The 21,255-nt window shown below is 71.2% G+C and overlaps 4 protein-coding genes across 9 annotated transcripts in view; all 4 read right to left on the bottom strand.

The window, feature by feature from the left end:
* KMT2D (lysine methyltransferase 2D) overlaps positions 1–4,819 on the bottom strand; it is a 28,244-nt gene extending 23,425 nt beyond the window's left edge. For 2 of the 3 annotated variants that reach the window (XM_064474498.1, XM_064474499.1), the window contains exons 1-10: positions 4,416–4,495; positions 2,972–3,054; positions 2,744–2,870; positions 2,427–2,656; positions 2,224–2,330; positions 1,966–2,128; positions 1,676–1,841; positions 1,465–1,579; positions 1,214–1,380; positions 129–1,078 (exon numbers count right to left, since the gene is read on the bottom strand). In XM_064474498.1, the coding sequence (XP_064330568.1) occupies positions 129–1,078; positions 1,214–1,380; positions 1,465–1,579; positions 1,676–1,841; positions 1,966–2,128; positions 2,224–2,330; positions 2,427–2,656; positions 2,744–2,870; positions 2,972–3,054; positions 4,416–4,474 (2,167 nt within the window). In that variant the 5' untranslated portion in view covers positions 4,475–4,495. Of the gene's footprint in view, positions 1–128; positions 1,079–1,213; positions 1,381–1,464; positions 1,580–1,675; positions 1,842–1,965; positions 2,129–2,223; positions 2,331–2,426; positions 2,657–2,743; positions 2,871–2,971; positions 3,055–4,415; positions 4,496–4,724 lie in introns of those variants that run through there. The other variant, XM_064474500.1, reaches the window with a different exon arrangement.
* A 1,299-nt stretch (positions 4,820–6,118) lies between these two features.
* On the bottom strand, positions 6,119–8,246 carry RHEBL1 (RHEB like 1). The gene is made up of 8 exons (XM_064474305.1): positions 8,145–8,246; positions 7,638–7,709; positions 7,342–7,409; positions 7,158–7,240; positions 6,980–7,036; positions 6,861–6,908; positions 6,677–6,761; positions 6,119–6,594 (listed from the first exon to the last, which is right to left on the bottom strand). Exons 1-8 carry the CDS (start codon positions 8,194–8,196, stop codon positions 6,505–6,507), a joined length of 555 nt encoding a protein of 184 aa, XP_064330375.1. The 5' UTR covers positions 8,197–8,246; the 3' UTR covers positions 6,119–6,504.
* Positions 8,247–8,609: 363 nt separating this feature from the next.
* On the bottom strand, positions 8,610–13,247 carry DHH (desert hedgehog signaling molecule). 2 transcript variants are annotated; one of them, XM_064474304.1, is made up of 3 exons: positions 12,744–13,247; positions 10,782–11,043; positions 8,610–10,104 (listed from the first exon to the last, which is right to left on the bottom strand). In XM_064474304.1, exons 1-3 carry the CDS (start codon positions 13,053–13,055, stop codon positions 9,437–9,439), a joined length of 1,242 nt encoding a protein of 413 aa, XP_064330374.1. In that variant the 5' UTR covers positions 13,056–13,247; the 3' UTR covers positions 8,610–9,436. The 2 variants fall into 2 exon arrangements, with proteins under 2 accessions (XP_064330374.1, XP_064330373.1); XM_064474303.1 differs by lacking the exon at positions 12,744–13,247 and adding an exon at positions 12,290–12,667.
* A 2,269-nt stretch (positions 13,248–15,516) lies between these two features.
* Positions 15,517–21,036, bottom strand: LMBR1L (limb development membrane protein 1 like). 3 transcript variants are annotated; one of them, XM_064474307.1, is made up of 17 exons: positions 20,856–21,026; positions 19,131–19,215; positions 18,797–18,833; positions 18,490–18,629; positions 18,295–18,398; positions 18,092–18,218; positions 17,905–17,973; positions 17,610–17,674; positions 17,395–17,470; positions 17,189–17,272; positions 16,887–16,963; positions 16,725–16,802; positions 16,553–16,626; positions 16,379–16,469; positions 16,051–16,117; positions 15,806–15,967; positions 15,517–15,723 (listed from the first exon to the last, which is right to left on the bottom strand). In XM_064474307.1, the coding sequence occupies exons 1-17, from the start codon at positions 20,925–20,927 to the stop codon at positions 15,665–15,667; spliced, it is 1,467 nt and encodes a 488-aa protein (XP_064330377.1). In that variant the 5' UTR covers positions 20,928–21,026; the 3' UTR covers positions 15,517–15,664. The 3 variants fall into 3 exon arrangements, with proteins under 3 accessions (XP_064330377.1, XP_064330379.1, XP_064330378.1); XM_064474309.1 differs by lacking the exon at positions 18,797–18,833 and having other exon boundaries at positions 20,856–21,036; XM_064474308.1 differs by lacking the exon at positions 16,379–16,469 and having other exon boundaries at positions 16,567–16,626.
* Between the last annotated feature and the right edge of the window lie 219 nt (positions 21,037–21,255).

Below are 21,255 nucleotides of genomic sequence, written 5' to 3'. Positions count from 1 at the left end.
CAAAACGGGGCATCGAAGCATGAAATCAGGGTCAACAGATTGAGGGTCACACAAGAGCAGTGCTGGGAGAACACCCAGGCGTGGGACCCCTGCACCCATGGGAGCGGAAAGGGGACATCCCCATTTACCTGGTGGCTTGGGTTCCTCCTCGGGTAGCAGCTCACTGGGGGGGAGCGGCTCTTCAGGGGGCAGCTCGTCAGGGGGTGGCTCTTCGGGGGGCAGATCTTCGGGGGGAGGCTCTTCGGGGGGCAGATCTTCTGGGGGAGGCTCTTCGGGGGGCAGATCTTCTGGGGGAGGCTCTTCGGGGGGTGATTTGTGATGGGGCAGCTCATCAGGGGGCAACTTTTCGAGCAGTGGTTTGTTGGGGGGCAGCTCCTCAAGGGGAGGTATATCATGGGGCAGCTCATCAAGGGGTGGCTCATTGGGGGGCAACTCATCAAGGGATGGTTCACTGGGGGGCAGCCCCTCGACGGGGGATCTGTCAAGGGGCAGTTCGCCAAGGGGGGGTCTCTCAAGGGGCAGCTCATCAAGTGGGGGTCTCTCAAGGGGCAGCTCATCAAGTGGGGGTCTCTCAAGGGGCAGCTCGTCAGGGGGTGGCTCATCAGGTGGCAGCATGAGAGGAGGGGGCTCCTCAGGAGGCTGCACAAGAACGGGGGGCTCGTCCGGGGGCTGCACGAGAACGGGGGGCTCTTCGGGGAGCTGCACGAGAACAGGGGGCTCTTCGGGGAGCTGCACGAGAACAGGGGGCTCCTCGGGGGGCTGCATGAGAACGGGGGGCTCCTCGGGGGGCTGCACGAGAACGGGGGGCTCCTCGGGGGGCTGCACGAGAACGGGGGGCTCCTCGGGGGGCTGCACGAGAACGGGGGGCAACTCATTGAGAGGTGATTTGTTGAGGGGCAGCTCATCAGGGGGCACCTCACTGGGCGGCACCTCCACAGGGGTCGGCTTGTCGGGAGGAGACCCGCCATCGCCTGGGGGTGCCTCCTCAGGGTCCCCCCCCCGCTGTGGCTTCTCGTTGCACCCCACAGGCTCCAGCTCAGGCACGTCCGGTGGCTCGCTGCGGTCAGGGGATGCCAGCCTGGATGGGGGGACCAGGTGAGGGGAGCAGGGCTCAGGCCACCCCCTCCCTGGGGCCACAGGACCCATCCTCCCACCTGTAAAGGGGGCACCCAGAGCAACACCCCCCCCATCCAGTCCCCCCATCCCCACTCACATCTGGGCAGGGGGGTCCGGCTGGGGCGCGTGTGCCGGTGCCCCGCTGGCATCTTCCGTGGCGCGGCGCCGCTGGCAGCCCTCGCACACCGAGTAGCTCCGGTACCACTGGCAGCCGGGGTCGAGCCCTGCCGGGCGCCGGCCACAGTCCGAGCAGACCCGGCAGCTCTGGAGGGGCGGCGGAGGCACATCAGGGGTGGGCAGGGGGGCAGACCAGGCACCCCGTACCCCCTTGGCGAGAGCAGGACGCACCTTGCACTTCCAGGAGTCGGTGGGGAGGCCCTCGATGGCCGGCTCCATGCAGAAGGTGTGGTAGCCCTTGTCGCAAGCCTCGCAGACCAGCATCATGGAGTCCTCGCCAGGCTGCCTGCGGGGTGCAAGTTTGGGGGGGGGGCGTGAGAGCTGCGTCCCCCTCCTGCGCACCCCTCGTTGTTTCCCCCCCGCCATGGGGACGCGGGCTCACCTGCAGGTTTGGCACACTTTGCACTCGGGGCACTGCCAGCCCGAGCGCTTGCGGGGCGTCAGGGCGATGTCCAGGCAGGCCCCGTGGTAGTGCTGCCCGCAGCTCGTGCAGAAAACCAGGTCCCGCAGGTCGCCCGGCCCGTCGCACACCGAGCACCGGGCGTCTTCTGGATGGGGGGAGAGAAGTGGGCTATCAAGACCACCCCCTCCCCAGGCTCTGCCCCCCTGGGACCCCCCTCCAGGGCAGGAGAGGACCCAGCACCCAGGGCTGCAGCCCCAGCCTGCACGCACCCATCTGCACGGCCTCGGCCACGTGCTGGGGACAGAAGAGCCGGAGGGTCTTCATGGACTGGAAGCAGCCGCTGGCAGCGGCACAGGGGAAGTGGTAGAGGTGGGGGCAGCCGGCCGCGCGGCACGGGATGGTGGCCCCCATCCGCCGACAGTGTTCACATTTCTGAAAGCAGATGAGCCCGGCGGGGTCAGAGAGACAGTGGACGGGGCCGGGACCGAGCCCCCCGCCACCCCCCGCCCTCCCTGGGACCCACTCACCTGTGAGATCCCTGAGAAAACAGCTCTGTCCACGCCGGCCGGCCCCGCCGCCTCCTGCCCCACACCAGCGGACCAGGCTGCGCACCAGCGGTGGACCCAGCAGTGCCCTGTGGGGAGGGGGCGTCAGGGACGGGGACGTTCCCAGGCCGGGTAGGAGGCCTGGGGCAGTGGGACGGGGATCCCAGGGCCGCGACTGCACTCACCCGTCGGCTCAAAGAGCTGCACCGGAGTCACCCGCTCGGAGAAACCAATCTGTGCCAGGTCATCACCCACCGGCTCCAGCTCCGGGGGGGGCTGGCCAGGACCCTCGGGGGGCTCGTGCCCCGCCAGCCGCTCAGGCCAGTCGGGCGCCGGCTCGAAGCGCTGCAGCTCCCGCTGCCCGTGCGGGCTCCAGTCCCCACAGTTACAGAGGGCACAGCGGCGGGCCAGTGTGCTGGGGCAGGGGGACAGGGGGTGTCAGGGACACTCAGGACCCCCCCCAACCAGCTCCACGCCACCCCCCAAACCCCTCCCCCCTCACCTGCCGCCCTGGGGAGGTCCCTTCGTGTCCATGCTCTCCAGCTCCGGCCCCGCGGAGGCTCCTTCAGGGGGTTTCAGGGGGTCCCCCTCCGCGCTGCCCATCTCCTCCGAGGCCACAGCCCCATCGGCTGCCAGGAGAGCAGCCGTCACCATGGGGGGCAATGTGAGCATCCAACCCCGGGGGGGACAACAGCGCCAGCCCCCCCCCAGCACCCTGCCCCACACTCACCAGGCGCGTCCGCGTCCCTCTCCTCGCTGGGCGGCTTCTGTTCGTCCATCCTGCCTCCGGCGTCCCTCGGGGGAGGCCCGCAGCTGCGAGGGGGCGAGATCCATCAGCATATAGATGAAGGGGCCCTTCTCCAGCCCCCCCCACCGCAACCCCCCCACCCAAGAGACAGGGCAGCCCCCTCCGGCCACTCCCCGAGACCAGTTTGTGGGGTCTCAGCCTGGCAGAAGTGTCCCTTCCCACATGTGCCACGAGCGGGTGGGAGGTCCTGGTTCCCTGGGGTCCACAAGACCCCGGGTAGGGACAGATACTCCCCACTCCCCATCATCACCCGCTGGACCCCCGGGTTGCCCCCCAAGGCAGGGTTAGGACAGTACAGCAACACCCCTGGGCAGCCCACTCCCCACTAGCAAGGCCACACAGGGGCTGGGGGCGAGGGACCAGGTGGCCCAGGACCCCCGAGGAGCCACCCAGACCTTCCCAGCAGCAGCAGTACCAGCTCCACAGGGGCGAAGCCCCCACAAGGCCCACAGCAAAGCCAGGACCCCCCAGTGACACACACCAGGGGGCCAGGCGGGATTTGGGGTGCAGCAATAAAGCAGGGTGCCAGGGAGCCCCCCTTTGGCACCCAGACGCTGCCTCAGTTTCCCCAAAGCCAGCACCGACACCCCGCAGCACGGGAGGTGGGAGGGGGAGAATGAGTGTGGTGGGGGGTTCACCCACAAACACCACGACCAACGTTGGGGGGGGGGGGGGCATGCCCCACCTTCCTCCCTCCAATCTGTATTTCACATGCACCCCAGAAACCCGGGGGGGCCCAGGCAGCAGTGGCAGGGGGTGTGCAAAGGAGACCCCAAACCCGACCGCAAGCCTCGCGCGGGAGAAACGCCCGCCCCTCCAGCTCCACGCACCGACGCCCCACCACCCCCACACACGGGGCACCGGGGGGGGGGCAGCCCCCGGCACCCCAAAACCCCGACAGACCCCCGAGCCAGCGCGGGGGTGGGGTCAGAGAGAGCCCCCGGCCGGGCACGTCCGTGTCCCGGCCCGGGAGGGGGGGGAGGTGGGGAGGTAGGGGGGTGGGGGCCGCCCCCCACCCCAACAAACCCTCTCCGGTTCCCCGGTAATCGAGGGGGATTCAGGGCCGCCCCGGGACGGCTGCGCCCCCCCCCGGAAGGGCCCCGACGCGCACCGGAGACGCGGCGGGGGGGTCGGCGGAGGGGCCCGGCCCGCGCCCCCGGGGCTCCGGGGCGGGGGGAGCCGAGGCACCGCGCGAGGACGCGCCCCCCCCCCCCTTTCCCGGTACCCCCGGGCCGCGCTCTCCCCCCCCTCCCCGGAGCAACCGGACCCTCCGTGGGGGCCGAGCCAGCCAGGGCCCATGCCCCGGCCCGCCGCGGCCTACCCGGGCACCGGCACCGGGGCCCCGGGGCGCCGGGCCCGGCCGTACCTGCGCTCAGGCGGCGGCGCGGCGGCCCGGGCCCCGCCGGCTCCCCCGGCAGCGGGCATCGCCGGTACCGGCGGCGGACACAAAGGGAGCCGGGGAGGGGGGTTGGGGAGGGGGGGGCCGCGCTCCGGGCCCGGCCGCCGGGGAGGCCTGGCCGGGAGAAGGCGGCGGCGGCGGCGCGGCCCGGCCCGGCGCGGCGGAGGCGGCGCGGCCCGGGGAAACGAACGCGGGGCCTTCTCCCTTCCGGGGCCGCTGGGCCCGGGCCCGAACGCGCGGGAGCCCCGGCGGGGCCACCCCCCGCCCGGCTCTTACCCCCGCGGCCGCCCTACGCCGACGGGCCTCGGGGCGCGGGGCGGACGGTGCTCCCCGGCGCGGCCATTTCCAGAGGAAAGTAGGTCCCGCCGCCCGCCCCCGCCCCGCCCCGCCCGCCCGCCCGCCCCGCCGGGGCCGCCGCGCTGCGCCCTGGGGGCCGCGGCCGGGGGGCGCCGCGCCCGCACTACTTGGCGGCGGGGGCTCGGGCGGAGGGAGACGGTGCGCGGCGGGCGCTGCGGCCGGCGGGGGGTGTGACGGCGCGGGCCGTAGCGCACGCTGCCGGGAGGGATCCCTCCGCGACGCTTAACCCCGCCGGCGCCGGGGCGGGCGGCGCGCACGTGGGCACGGCGGGGCGGCACCGGGCAACGGCGGTAGCTCCGCCCCCCCCGACCCCACCCCTCCCGGGGACCCGAGCGGCCCCGCCGCGGACGCGGGTGACCGTGGGGAGGGCCCCGCGCCCGGTCCCGGTGCCCCCGGGGCAGCCGCTGTGCCCGGACCCGGCTCCCGCGCTGTGCCCCGAACGCGCGGGACACGCGCCCTGCGGCACCCGCTGCTGAGCCACGGCCCTGTCCCCCCGCGTGGGGCAACGCCGGCCGCCCGTGGCGCCTCCCCGTACCGGGCAGCCACGGGAACCCCCGCGCACGCCCCCCATCCCACTCGCGCCCGCCCCGCAGCCCTCAGCCCCACGGACCCCCAGCCAGCGGGGGCAGCCGTGCGCCGAGCGGGGTCGGAGCAGGGCGGTGGCTCCGGGCCCCCCCGCCCCCCACCTCGCTCCGGTGGGGCGGGGGAAGGGTCCCCGACCCCCTCTCGGGACAGGACAGCACCGGGGGGACCATGGGCAAGTACGAGCAGGGCAAAGTACCGCCCCCCGCAGCCCGAACCCCCACAGCCAGAGGACAGAGGTCGGGGGTGGGGGGGATAGCCCCCCACTATCCCCGGGCTGCAACATCCCGGCCCCAGCACTCCCTCCCTGCTCCATCCCACCACTGATTGTGGGGGCACTAACAGCCCCCCCGCACCCCACTTCCCTCCTAGCAGCTCCCTGCTCCTCGCTAACAGCATAATTGGGTAATTAGCAGTAATTAGCCTGGCTGGGTGGAGATAAGCCACATGGGGAACCGCAGCAAGGCCGCACACCCTGGCACTGCAGATCCCCCCATGCACATGCTCACCCAGCTCAGGCTGTGGCTTTTTGGGGGGACAGGGCTGCAGAACCCCCCAGGGTACCAGTGACACCCTCAGGGTGCCCAGCCCCATGGCAGGGCTCAGCCCCACAGTGCATTCAGCGTTGAGGACAGCCCAACACTGGGGTGTTGGGGGATCCCCCCATGCTGCCTCACCTCTCTCCCCACCCCGGGGCAGGAGCGGCCCCCCCAGCCTGGGATCCAAGGGGGTTCACAGACAAAACAACATTTAATTGTTCCAGTCCCGCGGCCCTGACTCCCACGAGCGGTGGCTGCCAGCGCGGCACAGCCAGACCACGGCCCCCCTGTCCGGAACAACACCCGCATTCAGCCCCGGCTCCCCACAGCCGGAGGGGGAACAGCCCCTTGTGCAAGTGGGGGGACAGCAGCTATGAGAAGGGGGTGCTCCCCGGCTGGGACGGGACCCCCACCCCGCTCCCAGCCCCTCATGAGCCCCACAGACTGTGCAAAGTGAGGGGTCCCGTATGACAGTGGGACCATGTGGCCCCAGACGCACCCCCAAAGCCACCACCGTGGTCTGGGGGAAGGTCCCGTGAGAGGTCTGCCCCATCCCGGGGGTCTGCCCCAGGCAGGGCTCACATCAGGCAGCAGCCAGTCGATCTGCCATAGGAGTTGTCTACCCGGTCGATCTCCTCGATGATCTTTGTGAAGATCCCCTGGGTCACCTGGGGACAAGGAGATGTCAGCCCCAGCACCCCAGGGACCCTGATCCCATTCCCGGGTGGGGTACATCACCCTGCCCCACACCTGGCTCTCCTTGGCCGAGGACTCGAGGAAGATGGCCCCCCACGACTCCGCCAGCTTCTTCCCTTCATCTGTCTTCACCTCCCGGCTGGAGACACAGCAAAGACGGGCAGGGTGGGCCACCACATCCCCCGGGAGGGGGGAGACACATAACAGGAGGGGACAGGACCCCCAGACCCCTCCTTACCTCTGCAGGGACAGGTCTGCCTTGTTCCCCACCAGCACCACGGGCATGCTGTGGGCATGGGGAGGGTGAGGGCCCGGCCCCCGCCGGGCACCCCCCTCCCTGGGAGGGACAGCACCTACCGCGTCTTCCCCCGGCTCTCATACAGCTTGTTGTGAAGGGTCTTTACCACCTGGAAGCTGTGGGGAGAAGGGGAGCTCTGGGCACTGCCCCCCACCAGGGTCCCCCCCTCCAGGGGGGGCAATCCCAGCCCTAGGGGCATGGGGACAGCCCAGCAGGGAGGGCAGCCGGGTCCCTCACCTCCGCAGGGATGTCACCGAGTACACCAGGACGTAGCCGTGGATGCCGATGACGAAGGAGTGGGGTAGGATGGTGTACTCGTCCTGGGGGAGGGCAGGGACGGTGCCAGGGGTGGCTCAGGGGACAGCAGCCCCTCACCCACCCGCGGGTCCCCCCTGCCCCAGGACCTGCACCCCAGCGTTACCTGACCGGCTGTATCCACCAGCTGGAGTTGGAACTCATCCTTCCCCACCACCACCATCTTGTTGTAGGCTGTGGAGGTGGCACCAGCTTAATGGGGCTGCCTGGGACCCCCGTGCACCCCCCCCCAGGGACCACCCCCACTCCATCCCACTCTGGGGGTACCTCAGCCCCTGGCACAAGGCTTTGGGGCACAGCCCACAAGTTGGGACACGTCTCTTCTCAGCACCCATGGCCCCATGGCAGCAGCAGGAAGGGGGACCCCACATAGGCAGCCCCCCCACACACCCCCAAACTTACTGCTTTCCACCGTGGGCTCGTAGCACTCCATGAACGTCCCCTCCACGAACTGGTGGGCCAAGGAGGTTTTGCCTGGGGTGGGGGAAGTGCAGGGCTGGGGGCCGGGGTCGCAGCATCACCCCAGGGCAGGGAAAGGAGCCCGACCGAGGGAAGGGAAGCCTCTCGCTACCCTCGCGCTCGCCACCCCCTCCTGGGGAGTTCCAGGGGACACGGCCCCAGGGTGACGGGGACCCCCGGGGTGGGTGTCCAAGCTGAGCGCTGCCCCACAGCCCCCACCTGAGGTGGTGACCCGCCGCGCTCTGAGCCCATGGCGGCGGGAGGCACCCACGAGGGGCCCGCCACAACCCCCCCAGTGCACCCCGGGCAGTGCCCCGTGGGGCAGCTCCACTCCCTCCCACGCACCACCCGGGCAGGGACACTCCCCCCGCACCCAGAATGGCCTGGGGCAGAGGGCAGAGCCCCCTCCCACGCCGCCCCCCCACCCCCGAGCCCCCCGCCCGCACTGACCCACGGCGCGGTACCCGAGGATGAGCACTTTGCGGTGGCGCACCAGCGGCATGGCCCGGGGGGCGGGGGGGTGGGGGGGCGGGCGGGCGCGGCACACAGCGCTATAAACCGCCCGCCGCGGCGGGAGGGGGGGGCGGTGCCGCCGCCACTACACCGGCGGTCCCACGTGACCACAACACAGACCTCCTGCCCGCTCCCATTGGCCACGCAGCGGAGGAGGGGGCGGGGCGGGGCGGCGGCGCATGCGCACTGGCCGCCGGGGCTCCATTCATGAAAACGGAGGGAACGGTCGGAGCCACGTGGTGGCCGCACACCTGAGCGGGCGGGGAGGGGTTCCCCCTCCATCCCTCCCCCCGCCCCCGCCCGGGGACCCCCGCATCTACCTCCTGCCTCCCGACATCCCCCCCCAGCCCCAGGGACCCCAAGTTCTCCCCGGCCCCCCACTTCCAGCTAGGGCTCCACCAGGGCCATAGAGTCTCTTTATTTATCCAAAACAATTAAATAGTAGTACTTCCTTCTTTTTTTTTTTTTTAACAGAAGTGGTTAAAAGCAGGCTGGTCCCCTGCCCGCGTGGGGCGGGCCCCGCTGCCAGGGCGGGTGTGGGGGGGGGACATTTATATTACCATTTATAAATAGAAAAATAAAACTCTCAAGCAGGGCGGGTTAGCGGTTAGCGTGGTTAGAGCCGGGCCCGGCGCAGGGTGCCCGTGCCTGCAGCAGACACCCCATCCAGCCGCCCTGCAGCACTGAGCTGCACGGGGACGGGGACACCATGGGTGACAGAGGGACAGCCCCAGAGCTGGGGGACGGGTGGGAACTGCTGCCAGGTGCTCGGTGTTGGGCTGATTTGGCATCCCCCCCCTTGGGCTGGATTTGGCCCTGGGGCAGGGGCCGGTGGTGCCCAGCCTTGGCTCGACAGGCAGCAACCCCGGCCCCAGACACAGCGGTTAATAAAGCAATAAATACAGGGGGAGTGTGCGGGGGTCCAGAGCGTGGGGACTGGCCAGGCACCCAGCAGTGCTGTAGGGGGGGCTCTGGGGCATGGGAGGGGGCTGAGCCCAGGTCCATGGGCAACCCACAACACCCCACCCAGGGACCCCATCGCCACCACCCCACACACCCCAGGCAGCACTGAGCTGAGAGGCACCCCAACTTCCCCATGGGGCTGGGGGTGCCCCTCTCCCTCCTCCCCAGCACCCGGCAGTCCAAGGGGGGCCCAGGGCCAGAGGCCCCCACTTCCAGTGTGTGTGGCATGGTGTGCAGTGCAGCGACTCGGGAGGCTGGGGGGACCCCTACGCCTGCAGGACCTCATGGCCCAGCACTCCCCCAGCCAGCCGGTAGAGCAGGCGGGAGTACCAGTGCATGCCCGTCTCCGGCACCGTCCCGTTGTCCACCTCGGCGCGGGTGGGCAGCAGCGAGAGGAGCCCGTGGAAGAGGCGGAGGGGGGCAAAGGCGCGGTGGGCCCAGCGGTGACTCTCCAGGACAGCATAGCAGGATGCCAGCACCCCGTTGACCAGCAGGGTCCCATGGGAGGTGAGGGGGGCGAAGACCCCCACACCATCCTCCCGTGAGACCCGCAGCACCCGCACGGGGCGCAGCCCCTGCCCGCCAGCCCCATGGGCCAGCACCGCGTCGCCCGGCCGCACACGGCGGGCAAAGACGGGCAAGAAGGCAGCCGTGCTGTTGGCTGCTCCGCGGGCTGCGAAGACCAGGTGGGACGGGGTGAGGAGCAGCCGGCGCGCCGGGCTGGCTGTCTCGATGGCAACGAAGGAGGCGCGTTGGCCCAGGTCACGGTCAAGGAAGAGCAACACCTCAGTGGGCACCAGGCGCCCACCCGGCTCCGCACCCAGCACCCAGTCGCCCCGGCGCAGGTCGGCCAGGCCCCGGCGCTCGCCGCTCCGCAGGGTCACAGTGGCATGGCCAGGGAAGCAGCCACCGGTGCGGACAGCCAGCGAGTTATCTGGGTGGATGGAGGAAGCCGTGGGTCCCCCATCCCTGCCAGACACCTCCACCGGTCACCACCTCCAGAGGGGAAACAGCCCCAAGAGGAGCTGCCCCCCCACTGGGGCCCCTAAACCACCACCCCTGGAACAAAGCGGGTATTTTCCAAAGGCCCCCCCCCGGTTCCTGCGCACGGTTCCCGGGGAAGCCGGGCACTGCAGGGCCCCTTTGTCCACACGGCACTGATGCCCTTTGTTCGGAGCTGGGGACGGTGACATTTACAGCCACTTTCACTTTCTGTCGATTGTCACTTCTGGGCCGGACAGGGGCTGTTGGCCGGAGCAGCCGCGGGGCTGGGCGCTGCAGCCTGGGCTGCGGCTGTCTGGTCTGGCTTAAAAACCCTCAGCAGGCCCCGTGCCGGGAGCTGAACCACAAGGGTGGCTCCGGCCAGGCAAAATTTTTGGGGGGGAAGTATGTTTTTTGCCAATCTGGTGGCCAGAAAGGCTGGGGGGAGCTGGGCTGGGGCCAGACACGGGCTGAACCCACTGGGGCTGGACACTGGCCAGAGCAGGGCTGCATCCCATGGGGACCTGGGATGCCAAGGAGGAGCAGAGGGGGATGTGGGGGTCACAGGCTGGGATGCTTATGGGGACAGCAGCCCCCTGCCCCGGCAGCAGCCCCCCCGCCGTGGGGTACCTGCTTTGACGGAGACGTGGACATGTGCCTTGGACTCATAGTAGACCCAGTCGAAACCGGCCTCCACAGCCAGGCGCGCCAGCATGCCGTACTTGTGGCGGTCACGGTCAGAGGTGGTGATGTCCAGCGCCCGGCCCTCGTAGTGCAGCGAGTCGGGGAGGTGGTGCCCGTCCTCGTCCCAGCCCTCCGTCACCCGCAGCTTCACCCCCGGCCACATGTTCATCACCGCGATGGCCAGTGAGTTCACCCGCTCCTTGCAGCGCTGGGTGGGGGGAACACGAGCACCGGCATCACCCCCAGCTCTGCTGCAGCACCCGGTCCCCTCCCCAGGGGGTTTTGCATGCAGACAGATGGACAGACACCGGGTCTGCACAGGGCTTGGAGGGAGCCCAAAGGGGTTGCTGGGGTGGGGCAGATGGGGTGCCCCCACGGACAAAGAGAGGGGAACAGCCAAGCTATCTCCTCAGCTGAGCACAGGTTGAACTTTAACATGCCCCGGGGCCCTGTGCCGGAGCCGCTCCCCAGCACGGGCAGCCGGGCAGAACGGGCAGGAGACGGGGACGGGGACCGGGACAGTGTCACCTTCCCCGCGGCCACGGCCGTGACTGATTAACCCGGCGGGGGGGTTGTGGGGCAGGGCCGGGGGTGCAGCTGACCCTGAACCAGACCCGAGTCCCAGAGTGGCACCGTGGGGGGCTCCACGCCGGCTGGGCAGGGTGGGGAGAGGTGGCTGGGGGGGCACGGGGGATCCGGAGGGGTCCGGGGCTCTGGTACCCAGAGCCGAGGGCGATGGTAGGGGGATCCGGGGCTCCGAGGTCCCAGCCCCCCTCAGCAGCGGCAGCACCAACGTCGGGCCCCCCTCCCGGGTCCCACTCAGTGGCCAGTGAGGTCGTGGTGTCCCCCCGCACCCCGGTGCCCCCCGGTGCCCAGTGCAACAAAGCCGTTCCCGGGAGAGCGGGGCCGCGGGGGCGGGAGCGCGGGGCGCGGGCCCGGGGCGGCCCGGACGGGGGGGCGGCAGCGGCGGGGGGGCAGGAATGCGCCCGGCCCGGCCCGGCCCGGCCCGGCGACAATAGGCGCCTTCCAGCCCGGCGCTGACCTCAGGCCCCGGGAATGCCGGCACGGCCACAAAGGGCCCTTTCAGCCGCCCGCACCCCGGGCCGGCTCCGAGCCCGCGGCCCCGCCGGGCCCCGCCGCCCCGGCCCCGCCACCCCCGCCGCCCCGGCCCGCGGGAGCCGCCGGCGCCGCCTGGACCACTCGCAGCATCCCCCGTCGCCATGGCTACCGCGGAGCCGCCCCTCGCCATGGCAACCGGGAGCATCCCGGCGGGGCGCGCCGCTTCCCGGGCTCCCGCCGCCCCGGATCCCCCCCGGGGAGACGGGTACCGGAGCCGCCCCCTCCCCGTTGACCCGCCCCGTCGGCACCGCCCCGGGGCCGGGGTCCTGGGGGAGCGGAGCCGCCGGTACCGCCGACCGCCCCCACCCCGTTAATCCTCGACGGCGGGTCCTTACTGCCTGGCGCGGTGCGACTGCCCTGTCCCGGGGCTCCGGTGCTGCCGTGCCGCCGCCAAGAGCCGGGGAACGGCGACGGGGACCGGGGCGAGGCACGGTGCACCCCGGGACGGCCCGTGAGCACCGGGAGGGTCCGTGCGCCCCGGAGGGGGGGTCCGTGCACCCCGGGGTGAGGTCCGTGCGCCCCAGGAGGGTCCGTGAGCACCGACGCGGGCCCCTGTGCCCCGGGGGGCGGGGATCCGTGCGCCCAGGGAGGATTCGTGCGCCCCGAGGGGGGGGTCCGTGAGCACCGGGGGGGTCCGTGGGCACCGGGAGGGGTCCATACATCCCGGGACAGTCCGTGCTCCCCGGGAAGGGCCGGCGCCCCCCAGGAAGGGCCGGTGCGCGCCCCCCCGCCCCCCGCCCCCCGCCGCCCCCGGGAGCGAGGCCGGGCCGGGCCGGGCGCAGCCCCCACCTCGGTCATGAGCCGGTCCGCCCCCGTGTTCTCCTCGTCCTTGAAGATGATGTCGGGGTTGTAGTTGGGCACCAGGTCCCTGAAGCGCTCCGAGCCCCGCAGCACTTTGCCCTCCGCCTTCCCGCTCGCCCCCAGCGTCTGCTCGGGCACGTTGGGCACGAACTGCTTGTAGAGCAGCGGCGAGAGCTGCCGCCGCCCCAGCCGCCGCCGCCCCACCGGGCCCCGGCCCGGGCCGCAGCCCAGCACCGGCGCGGCCAGCAGGCAGGCGGCGAGGCCGAGCAGGCCGAGGGCGAGCGGGCTCCGCCGGGGCATCCCGGCCGCCGGGCCCCGCTGCCTCCGCTCAGTCGCCGGGGGCACGGGCGGCCGGGGCGGGCATGGTCCCGGTGCGACGGCCCCGGGGCTTTTAGAGGGTCGCGGTGCCAGGGGCGGGTCGGCGCCGTTTCCTTCTCACACCCACGGCCCCGTCGCCGCTGCGGGATCCGCGGCCGCCCGGGACGACTGACACCCCCCACCCACCCACCCCCCCGCCGGTGCCGCCACCCACTCGGAGCGCGGCGCCCGGGCACCGGGACGGCCCCCCCGCCGCCGGCTCCGCGCCCACGGGCTCGGCACCCCCTCGCCTGGCGCTGCACCCCGGCGCCGGGAACCCCTAACCCAGCCCGAGCCTGGGGAAAACCCTCCTACTGCTGCGTCCCGGCACCGGCCACCGGCACTTCGCTCCGGGCGCTGCCCCGGGACTCGGACCGGACACCCGGCTCCTGGCGCTGCCCCGGCACCTGCCCGGGACCTGACCCCGCGCCCCGATCCCGCCCCCCCTCCCCGTCTGCACCCTGCGCTCCGGTACCGGATCCTCTCCTCGCTCCCGGCACCGCGCTCCGGTGTCGGGACCCCCCTTATCCCGGTCCTAACGCCGCGCTCCTGATCCCGGGACCTCTGCCCTCTCCTGTCACCGGCTCTCGGGACCGGGGACCTCCCCCTCTCCTGGCGCCGGCCCCGGCCCCGCTTCTCCCACCGCTGCCCCTAGCCCCGGGGACACCCGTTATCCTAACGCTCCACCGCCGGTACCGGCACCTGCTCCGTCCCTTGGCACAGCCCCGCTCCCGGGACCCCCTTCCTGGCACTGCCACGGCCCCCCCTGTTCGGTCCGACCCCCGGTACCGGTACCCGCTCCTGGCCCAGCCCCCGGTACCGGCAGCCGGTCGGGACCGTGCGCTGCCCGCAGCCGCCCCGGCCGGGCTGCCCCCACCTGCGGCCGCTCGGCTCCGGCACTGGGCAGCCCCGCCTCGGACCCGGCCCCCGGGAGCGGCGGCAGCGGCGGCCACATCCCCCGGGGCCGCCCCCGCCGGGGCCCCGCCGCGCTGCCCGGCCCCGGACGGCCTCCCCCCCGCGCCCCGGCACCGGAGCACCCTCGGGACAGGGCTCCCCCAGGGACCGGGGCACCGCGGGGGCTGGGACCGGGCTCCCCCGGAGACAGGGCCACCCATGGGAACAGGGCACCCCTGGGACCGGCCGGGCTCACCCCGGGGCTGCGGGCGTGCCCCGCCCCCCAGCACCCCCGGAGCTCCCGCCGAAGCACCCAAGGGTGCCGAGGGCCCCGGCGAGGGCAGAAGGCAGCAGCAGGGCGATGGAGGGTTGGGAGCGGATCGGGGGGGACCCCTGCGGGCCCCCCCCCCGCAGCCCCGGTGCCAGCCCGGGGTGACTGGGAGGGGAGCAGGTCGCAGGGAAATCGCGGGCACCGATGGCCTCATTTCCTGCAATATAAACCAGGCTTCCTGCGCTTCCTGCTCGGCCCCGGCCGGGGGGGGGCGAGGGGGGGGCCCGGGCCCCCCACCCCCGCCATGGGGGGGGGCAGCCTGGCTCAGCCCCAGCCGGGGCAGGATGGGCGGGGGGCCGGTTCCCGGGGCAGTTTCCGCTCCGGCCGCACGACCCCCCCCTCCTCAGGAGCGCAGGGGCAGGATCCCCCCCTTGTACCCCTCACTGGGGGCAGCTCAGCCCCCCCCCCCGCACCCCGAAGCTGCCCGGTGCCCCCCGACACCCCCGGGGTCCATGAGCCCTGGGCAGCTGCTCTCACCTTGGGCCCTTCCTGGAAAAGGCTCGTTAGCCTCAGCCAGGAAGAGGGTTAATTATGGTTTCCAGGGAGAGGGGAGGGAGGTGGGACAGGACCAGGACCCCCACAGGCAAGGTCCCGGCCCTGCCCCACTGTACCGAGCCCCCCCAGCCCCCCGCACATGTCCCTGCCCTCAGGGGGGAATAAACACACCCCCCCCCCCGATTTAAGGTATTTTATATTAAAAAAATAAAAAGAGACTGTTTATTGCTCCAAACAAGTTCCGTGGTAACAGAGACCCAAAAGACTCATCACACCAAGCTGCCAGGGAGGGGGCTTGTCCCTGGTGCCTCGGGCCCCTCCAGCCCTGCCCCTCCCTCGGGGACCCCAAAGGCCTCGGGGCAAGGGGCAACCAGTGCCCCCCAGCAGCCCTGGGGTGACATGGGGATGGGGTGTGGAGTTACTAAGGGGGGGCCACGGAGCCCCCACTGTAGTGTCAGGGTGGGGGGACATTTAAAACCCAACCGCACCCCAGGGAGCAGCTGGGGCAGCACCGGGGGTGGGAGGGGGGCCCGGCTGCTCTTACATGAGGTATGCAAGGGGGGTAGTGGGGGCCGCAGCCAGCGCAGCCCCTGGGGGACCCCGTGCCCCTGGGGGGGCTGTGACAGGGACGCGGCTCAAGGCCAAGGCTCAGTAGCGCAACAGGCTGAGACAGACCTAGGGGGAGGGCGCCAGGCCCCCCTCACGGGTCTCAGCTCTCCCTGGGGGGCTCCAACATCCTTGAGGTACCAGGCGCCGTCAGGGCTGGCTCTGTGGCTGGGGGCTGTCCTGGGGGCCACCGCTGTGCTGGGGGGCACGTCCCTGTCCCCCAGCCCTAGCAGGGCTTGCTGTGGGGCCGGGAGCGCGTCACGGGCAGCGGCAGCTTGTGCAGACCTGGGCAGAGGGAGAGTGTGAGAGCCGGGGGGGGGGACACACACAGCCCTGAGCCTGTCCCCGTGTCCCCACGTCCCCTCACCGAAGGCACGGATGAGCTCGGCCTGGACGGCCCAGGAGACCTTCTTCACCAGGCAGAGGGTGGTGAGCCCCGCGAAGCCCATGTTGTAGAGGAAGACGATGTAGAAGTTCCCCAGCCAGTTGTAGCGGCCAAAATCCCCCAGGAGGTCGAAACGGGTGATCCCTGGGGGGGAGAGGTTGGTCAGGGCATCCCAGTCCTGGGGACATCCCAGTTCCGGGGTCACCCGGGTCCCTCCGGGGGCTCACCCAGCGTCCTGGAGAAGACGGGCAGGGCCGAGCTGAGCACCAGCAAAGAGACACAGTTCCCGATGATCTGTGGGGGGAAGGAGGAGTGTTTTGGGGGGCAGTGCTGCCGTGGGGCCCAGCCCTGCCCCGAGCTGGGGAAGGGGCTCCCCAGTGCCAGAGCCCCACCGGGACCCTGCCCACGCCCAGGGCTGTGCTGGCGGCGGCGGGGGGAGACATGGTGCCCTTGCGTGGGGATGCCGCACAGCACCACGCACAACCGCGCGCTGTGGGGACTGGGGGTCCTGCACCTCGAGAGGGGCCTGGGAGACCCCCAGCCCAGTGCTCCCACCTTGGTGAGCGGGGTGTCCTGCCGCTCGGGGAGCAGCCGGGTGAAGAAGGGGGAGCTGTAGAAGCCCACAACTGAGGAGACCATCAGGTAGCTGCGAGGGGCGTTAAGGAAGAACATGGGGTGGGATGGCCCCAGGGACAGTGCTGGGGACACGAGTGCCCGCCTGAAGGATACAAGATGAGGATGACCTGCAGGGCAGCTCCGAAGGAACCGAAGATGGAGAAGGAGACCTGGCCCAGGCACGCGTCCTGCAGGGAGAGGAGGAGGCACGTTGTGGAGGAGCGGTCCCCAGGCCAGCGTGGGACACGACTCCTCCTCGCTGTCCCCTGTCCCCACCCCTGCATACCTGGATGCCCCGTGGCATCGCGGCGTCGTCCAGCAGCAGCTCCAGGACGTGGAAGCAGACAATGAGCACGGAGATGCCCTGGGAGGAGCAGGGAGGGAGTGAGGGCGGCTGGGGGATGACGGGGACGAGCGCCAGCTCCCCCGGGAGCCCAGGGACACTCACCGTCAGCGCCAGGAGGCCCAGCATGGCCAGGGGGTAGCCCAGGTTCCTCTGCCAGGGCGACGCTCGGTGCCGCAGCTCTGCGGAGGGGGGATGTGCCAGGTTTAGAGGGAAGCACGAGCCCCCCCACCCAGGGCAGGAGATTGAGGGGGGCCTTGAGGTGCCAGGACAGGGGGTTACAGCCCCCACCCCATTTCATACCACCCTCCCTCCATGGGGCATAGGCTGCCAGGGAACCAGTGCTCCCAGTGCCAAGCTGGAGAGAACCCAGGTGTCCTGGGCTTGCCCCCCGCCAGGCTCCTTACCCAGCTTCCGCCTCTTGCTCCGGATGGCGAAAAACTGCTCCCGCAGCAGCTCCACGTTCAAGCTCAGCCAGCAGGAAGCTTTGCCTGCCAGGGAGGAGATGCCGAGGGGCTTGTGGCGGCTGAGGGCTCCCATGGGGTGGGGCAGAGGGGCCCCCGGGCTGCCCCAAGCCTCCTGCTCCTGGCCAGCAGCCGTGCTGGGCACCCACCAGAGGAGATCCTGCGGGACACGGCAGCTTCCTCGAGCCTTGTGCAGCTCAACTGCTCGTCCAGGTCTTCCAGGAGCTGGGAATGGGTGAGGAGCCTGTGAGCAGCTGGCGGGGAGCTATGAATGGCACCCAGTGCCCAGGATGGGAAACCAGGAAGCCCCAGGGACAGCAAGCCCCCAGGCTGGGGCAGCAGGGCCAGTGGGGGGACACCTTACCCGGGGTTTCACCAGCAGCTTCCCCGTGACGGTAAACATGGTGGAGAGGCCGAAGGGGGTGCACACTGCAGCAGGAGGAGAGGCTGAGTGGGGGTGCCCCAGCATTCTACCCCTCCCCATGTCCCAAGAAGGGTCCTGGGTGGGGACTGGGGACTCAGCCCTGCACCATGACCCCTCCGGACCCCGGCACTGTTTGCAGGGAGCAGCCCCTTCTCCCAGCCAGGCACCCCGGGGGACCAGCACCCGGCGCAGGATGGGTCACCAGGGCACCTTGGGGGAATGTCCCACAACTCACACAGCAGAAGCAGCACGCCGAAGAGCGAGATGCAGGAGTAGAGGTAGGGCAGGTAGTACTCCCAGAGGTCTGTGGAGACAGCAGGGTCAGGGCAGCGGCACTGGGCATCCCTCCTCCTCTTCAGCACACGGCCTGATCCTGCCCCGCCAGAGCCGGCAGAGCCCCAGTGTGCCCTGGCAGCACCCACCGTAGAGCGACTGGCGGCTGGCAGCATTGTTGCCGACGATGGCGGAGGCCACCCAGACCATGCCCAGCACCAGCAGCGTCAGCAGCAGCAGCACCACCGACGTCTCGTACACCCTGGCCATGATGCCCTGTGGGAGCAGGGTTAGCGAGGAACCGGGGATGGGGGGGGACGGGGTGGGGGGACACACCCATAGGGCCACCTACCTTCTTGGATCCTGCGAAGCCCTCCGATTCGGTGAAGAAGTAGGCAAAGGGCATGAGGAAGACGAGGGACAGATTGGAGAAGAGGAAAACCAAGTTCCAGAGGCCTGGATGGGGGATGGTGTGGGGTGAGCTCCCGGGGGGACAATCCCGACCCACACCCCATCAGGGCACCCTGGGGCTGCCCCACGCACCCACCGTGGACGAGGGACCCATTCAGCCACTGGATGTAGTAGTTCTGGGGGAAGGAGAGCAGCACCTCGTTGCTGATGATGGAGAAGGGCAGCAGGAGCACGGCGCCCAGCGCCACGGCCAGGGTGAAGGTGCACAGCCCCAGCCTGTGGGAGCAATGAGCGTTGGCTCCGGCACTGGGTCTGGGCCCCCCCACGGGTGTCACAGCCCGGCCACAGCCCCCAGGGTCACTGGCCCCCGCAGGCCAGAGGGGCCTGGGAGAGGAAGTGGCCGAGCATCCCGCAGGCAGGGAGCATGGCGGGCAGGAACTTACGCAATTCTGTTGACAGCAGCATCCTCATCATCATGAACTGTGGGGGGGGAAACCCAAACCAATGGGGCTGGGGGAGGCAGGGCAGCCCTAAGCATCGCTCCCTGCCCGCTCCCAAATGTCCCCCCACTCCAAATGCTGCGGAAACACTCCCAGGGGATTCGGGTTCTGCTCCTGTCCCGTGGCAGCTGGGGACGTGCCCCGCAGGGACCGATGCCACAGCAACCCAGGCTGCGGCAGGTCCGAGGCTCCCGGGGGGAGACAGAAAGTGATGGAGGAACAAGCCCCAGGAAGGCTGAATGTGGCTGCCTGGCTCCGGCAGCTCCTGCCATCCTACCTGCCGTGAAGTCCGTGTGCTTCTTGAAGTGGGTTATGATAAAGTGGCAAAGGATGTAGAGGCTGGCGAAGACCAGGGTGCAGATCTGCAGGCAGAGGAATGTGGGCAGCACAGGCAGGCCTGGAGGGCAGAGCTCCCACCCCAGGTGATGCCGCCAGCCCCATGGCCTGTCAGCTCCACCCTATTTGTTTTTCCGCTCCTGGCCCTGGTTACACCCCACACGCTTGTGCTCGGCCCTGCCCATGCATGGGGGCTGCACCCAGGGCTCACCCATGGGTGCTCGCAAGCTGACACAGCACCTGGGGGGCCAGGGGAGCTCAGAGGGGCTGACACCACAGGGAGAGCCCACCTAGCAGCTGGGGTCCGCAGGGAAAGGGGTGGCCCGGACCCTGCGGGACACCCGTCCCACACCAGCACTGCCCGACCATGCATCCCTCACCCTGCTGGCACCGGCACCCGGCAGAGCAATGGGAACAGCCTTGAGCCGGGCGCCAAGGCCGGGTGCCGCGTCCCTCCCACCCCTGCCGGCACGCCGAGGTCCAGCTGGAGCAGGCGGCGACGTTCGAGGAACACAGCGACCTTTCATCCTGCTGGGTACGCGGCAGGACGGGAAAAGGTCGCCCGAACTCGCCACCTTGGCAGCTGCGGCACCTCCCTCCTGCCTGGCCTGGGGGATTCAGCTGGCAGGGGGTGCTTGGGGTCTGCTGGGAGGGGTGGCAGAGAGCACTGGGACCCGGCCCAGCTCCCACCAGGAGCTGGCACTGCCCAGCAGATCCTCCCATTCCTGCTTTGCCCAGGAAAGGGTCTCAGGCCGCAGGTTCCCTCCTGCCACAGACCATACACCGGCAGCCCAAAGCTCTGCCTGGCCATGGGACCCCCAACACCTCCCGCACTCAAAGCCAGGCCGAGCGAGCTCCAGGTTGGCCGTGCTGAGCCAGGAGCTCCTGTGCAAGATGCAGCTCCCTGGCACAGGTCGGGGCGGGGGTCTGGGGAGCTCCATAGCAGAGGTGCCAGGCTCTGGCCACCAGCTCCTCCCCGCAGGGCCACGGCAGGGCCACCCCGGCGCTGCTGGTCGCAGCCCGCTCGGCTGCCCTGCACGCAGCATCTCGCAGGGCCCGTGGGAGACACCACGACACTCGGGTCGCCCCCATCCCCGAGCCCGTGGCTGCGGGTGCCCTGGCCGGCCGGGCGGGGCCAGAGGAGCAGACCCGGGTGCCTCCCTCCGTGGTGCCCACGGTTTTTGTGGGGGGGGGTGTCTCTGCAGGACCCCTTCCCGCTGACACCGAGCGCCCTGGGGGCAGGGACAGAGCCAGGAGCCTGGCGCGGGTCTGGCCCAGCTCCGACACGCCGCGCCCCAGCACCCGGCACCGCCGGTGCTCCCGCTCACCGGGGGCTCCGCGTCGGGGAAGGCGGGACCTCGGCACGGCGGGGGGCGGCCGGGATAGCGCGGGAGCTGGGCAGCAGCGGGGCCGGCCCCGGCAGACGGGTCGCGCCCGGGGGTCGGCCCAGCCCCGGTACCCCGCTATCTGCGGGGCGCACGGCAGCCCCGCCGCGGCTCTGGCACCGATAAGGGCCGGGCGTGGGGCGCAGCGGCGGCCGGGCCCCAGAGCTCCCGCCGGGGAAATGGGCCCTCCCGGGGGACTGCGGCCTCCCAGCCCCGACCCACGGCTCTCCGCCACACCGGCGCCTTTCCCGCGCCCGCCGCCCCGGGACCCCGGCACTCACGATCCACTCGCGGACCCTCTCGTGGAAGAGCTGCTCCCGCACGGCCAGCGCGTCCAGCTCCGCAGGGGCCATGGGGCGGCCAGCATGGCCGGGCCGGGTCCCGCCGGGCCGGCTCCGAGCGGCGGCCGGTGCTGCGGGACGAGCACCGGGCGCTGGCCCCGCCCCCCTCGGCTCGGCCCCGCCCCCGGTACGCGCTACAACGGACCCGCGCCGCCACGGCCCGAGACAGCCCCGCCTCCTCCCCTCCCATTGGCCCTGGGCGGTGAATGAGGCGCCGCTCATTGGTTGAGGGCGGTGCGGAGCGCAGCGATAGGCTGAGAGCGCCGGCCCGCCGCTCCCACGGAGTGTGGGGGGAGGGGGAAGAGCATCCCCCTGGGCGGGCAGGACCGGGATTAGGCGC

Source organism: Phalacrocorax carbo, chromosome 27 (genome assembly GCF_963921805.1).
Source record: "Phalacrocorax carbo chromosome 27, bPhaCar2.1, whole genome shotgun sequence".
NCBI lineage: Eukaryota > Metazoa > Chordata > Aves > Suliformes > Phalacrocoracidae > Phalacrocorax > Phalacrocorax carbo.
Note: the sequence above shows the minus strand (reverse complement) of the source record. Positions and strands in the feature narration are given on the sequence as shown.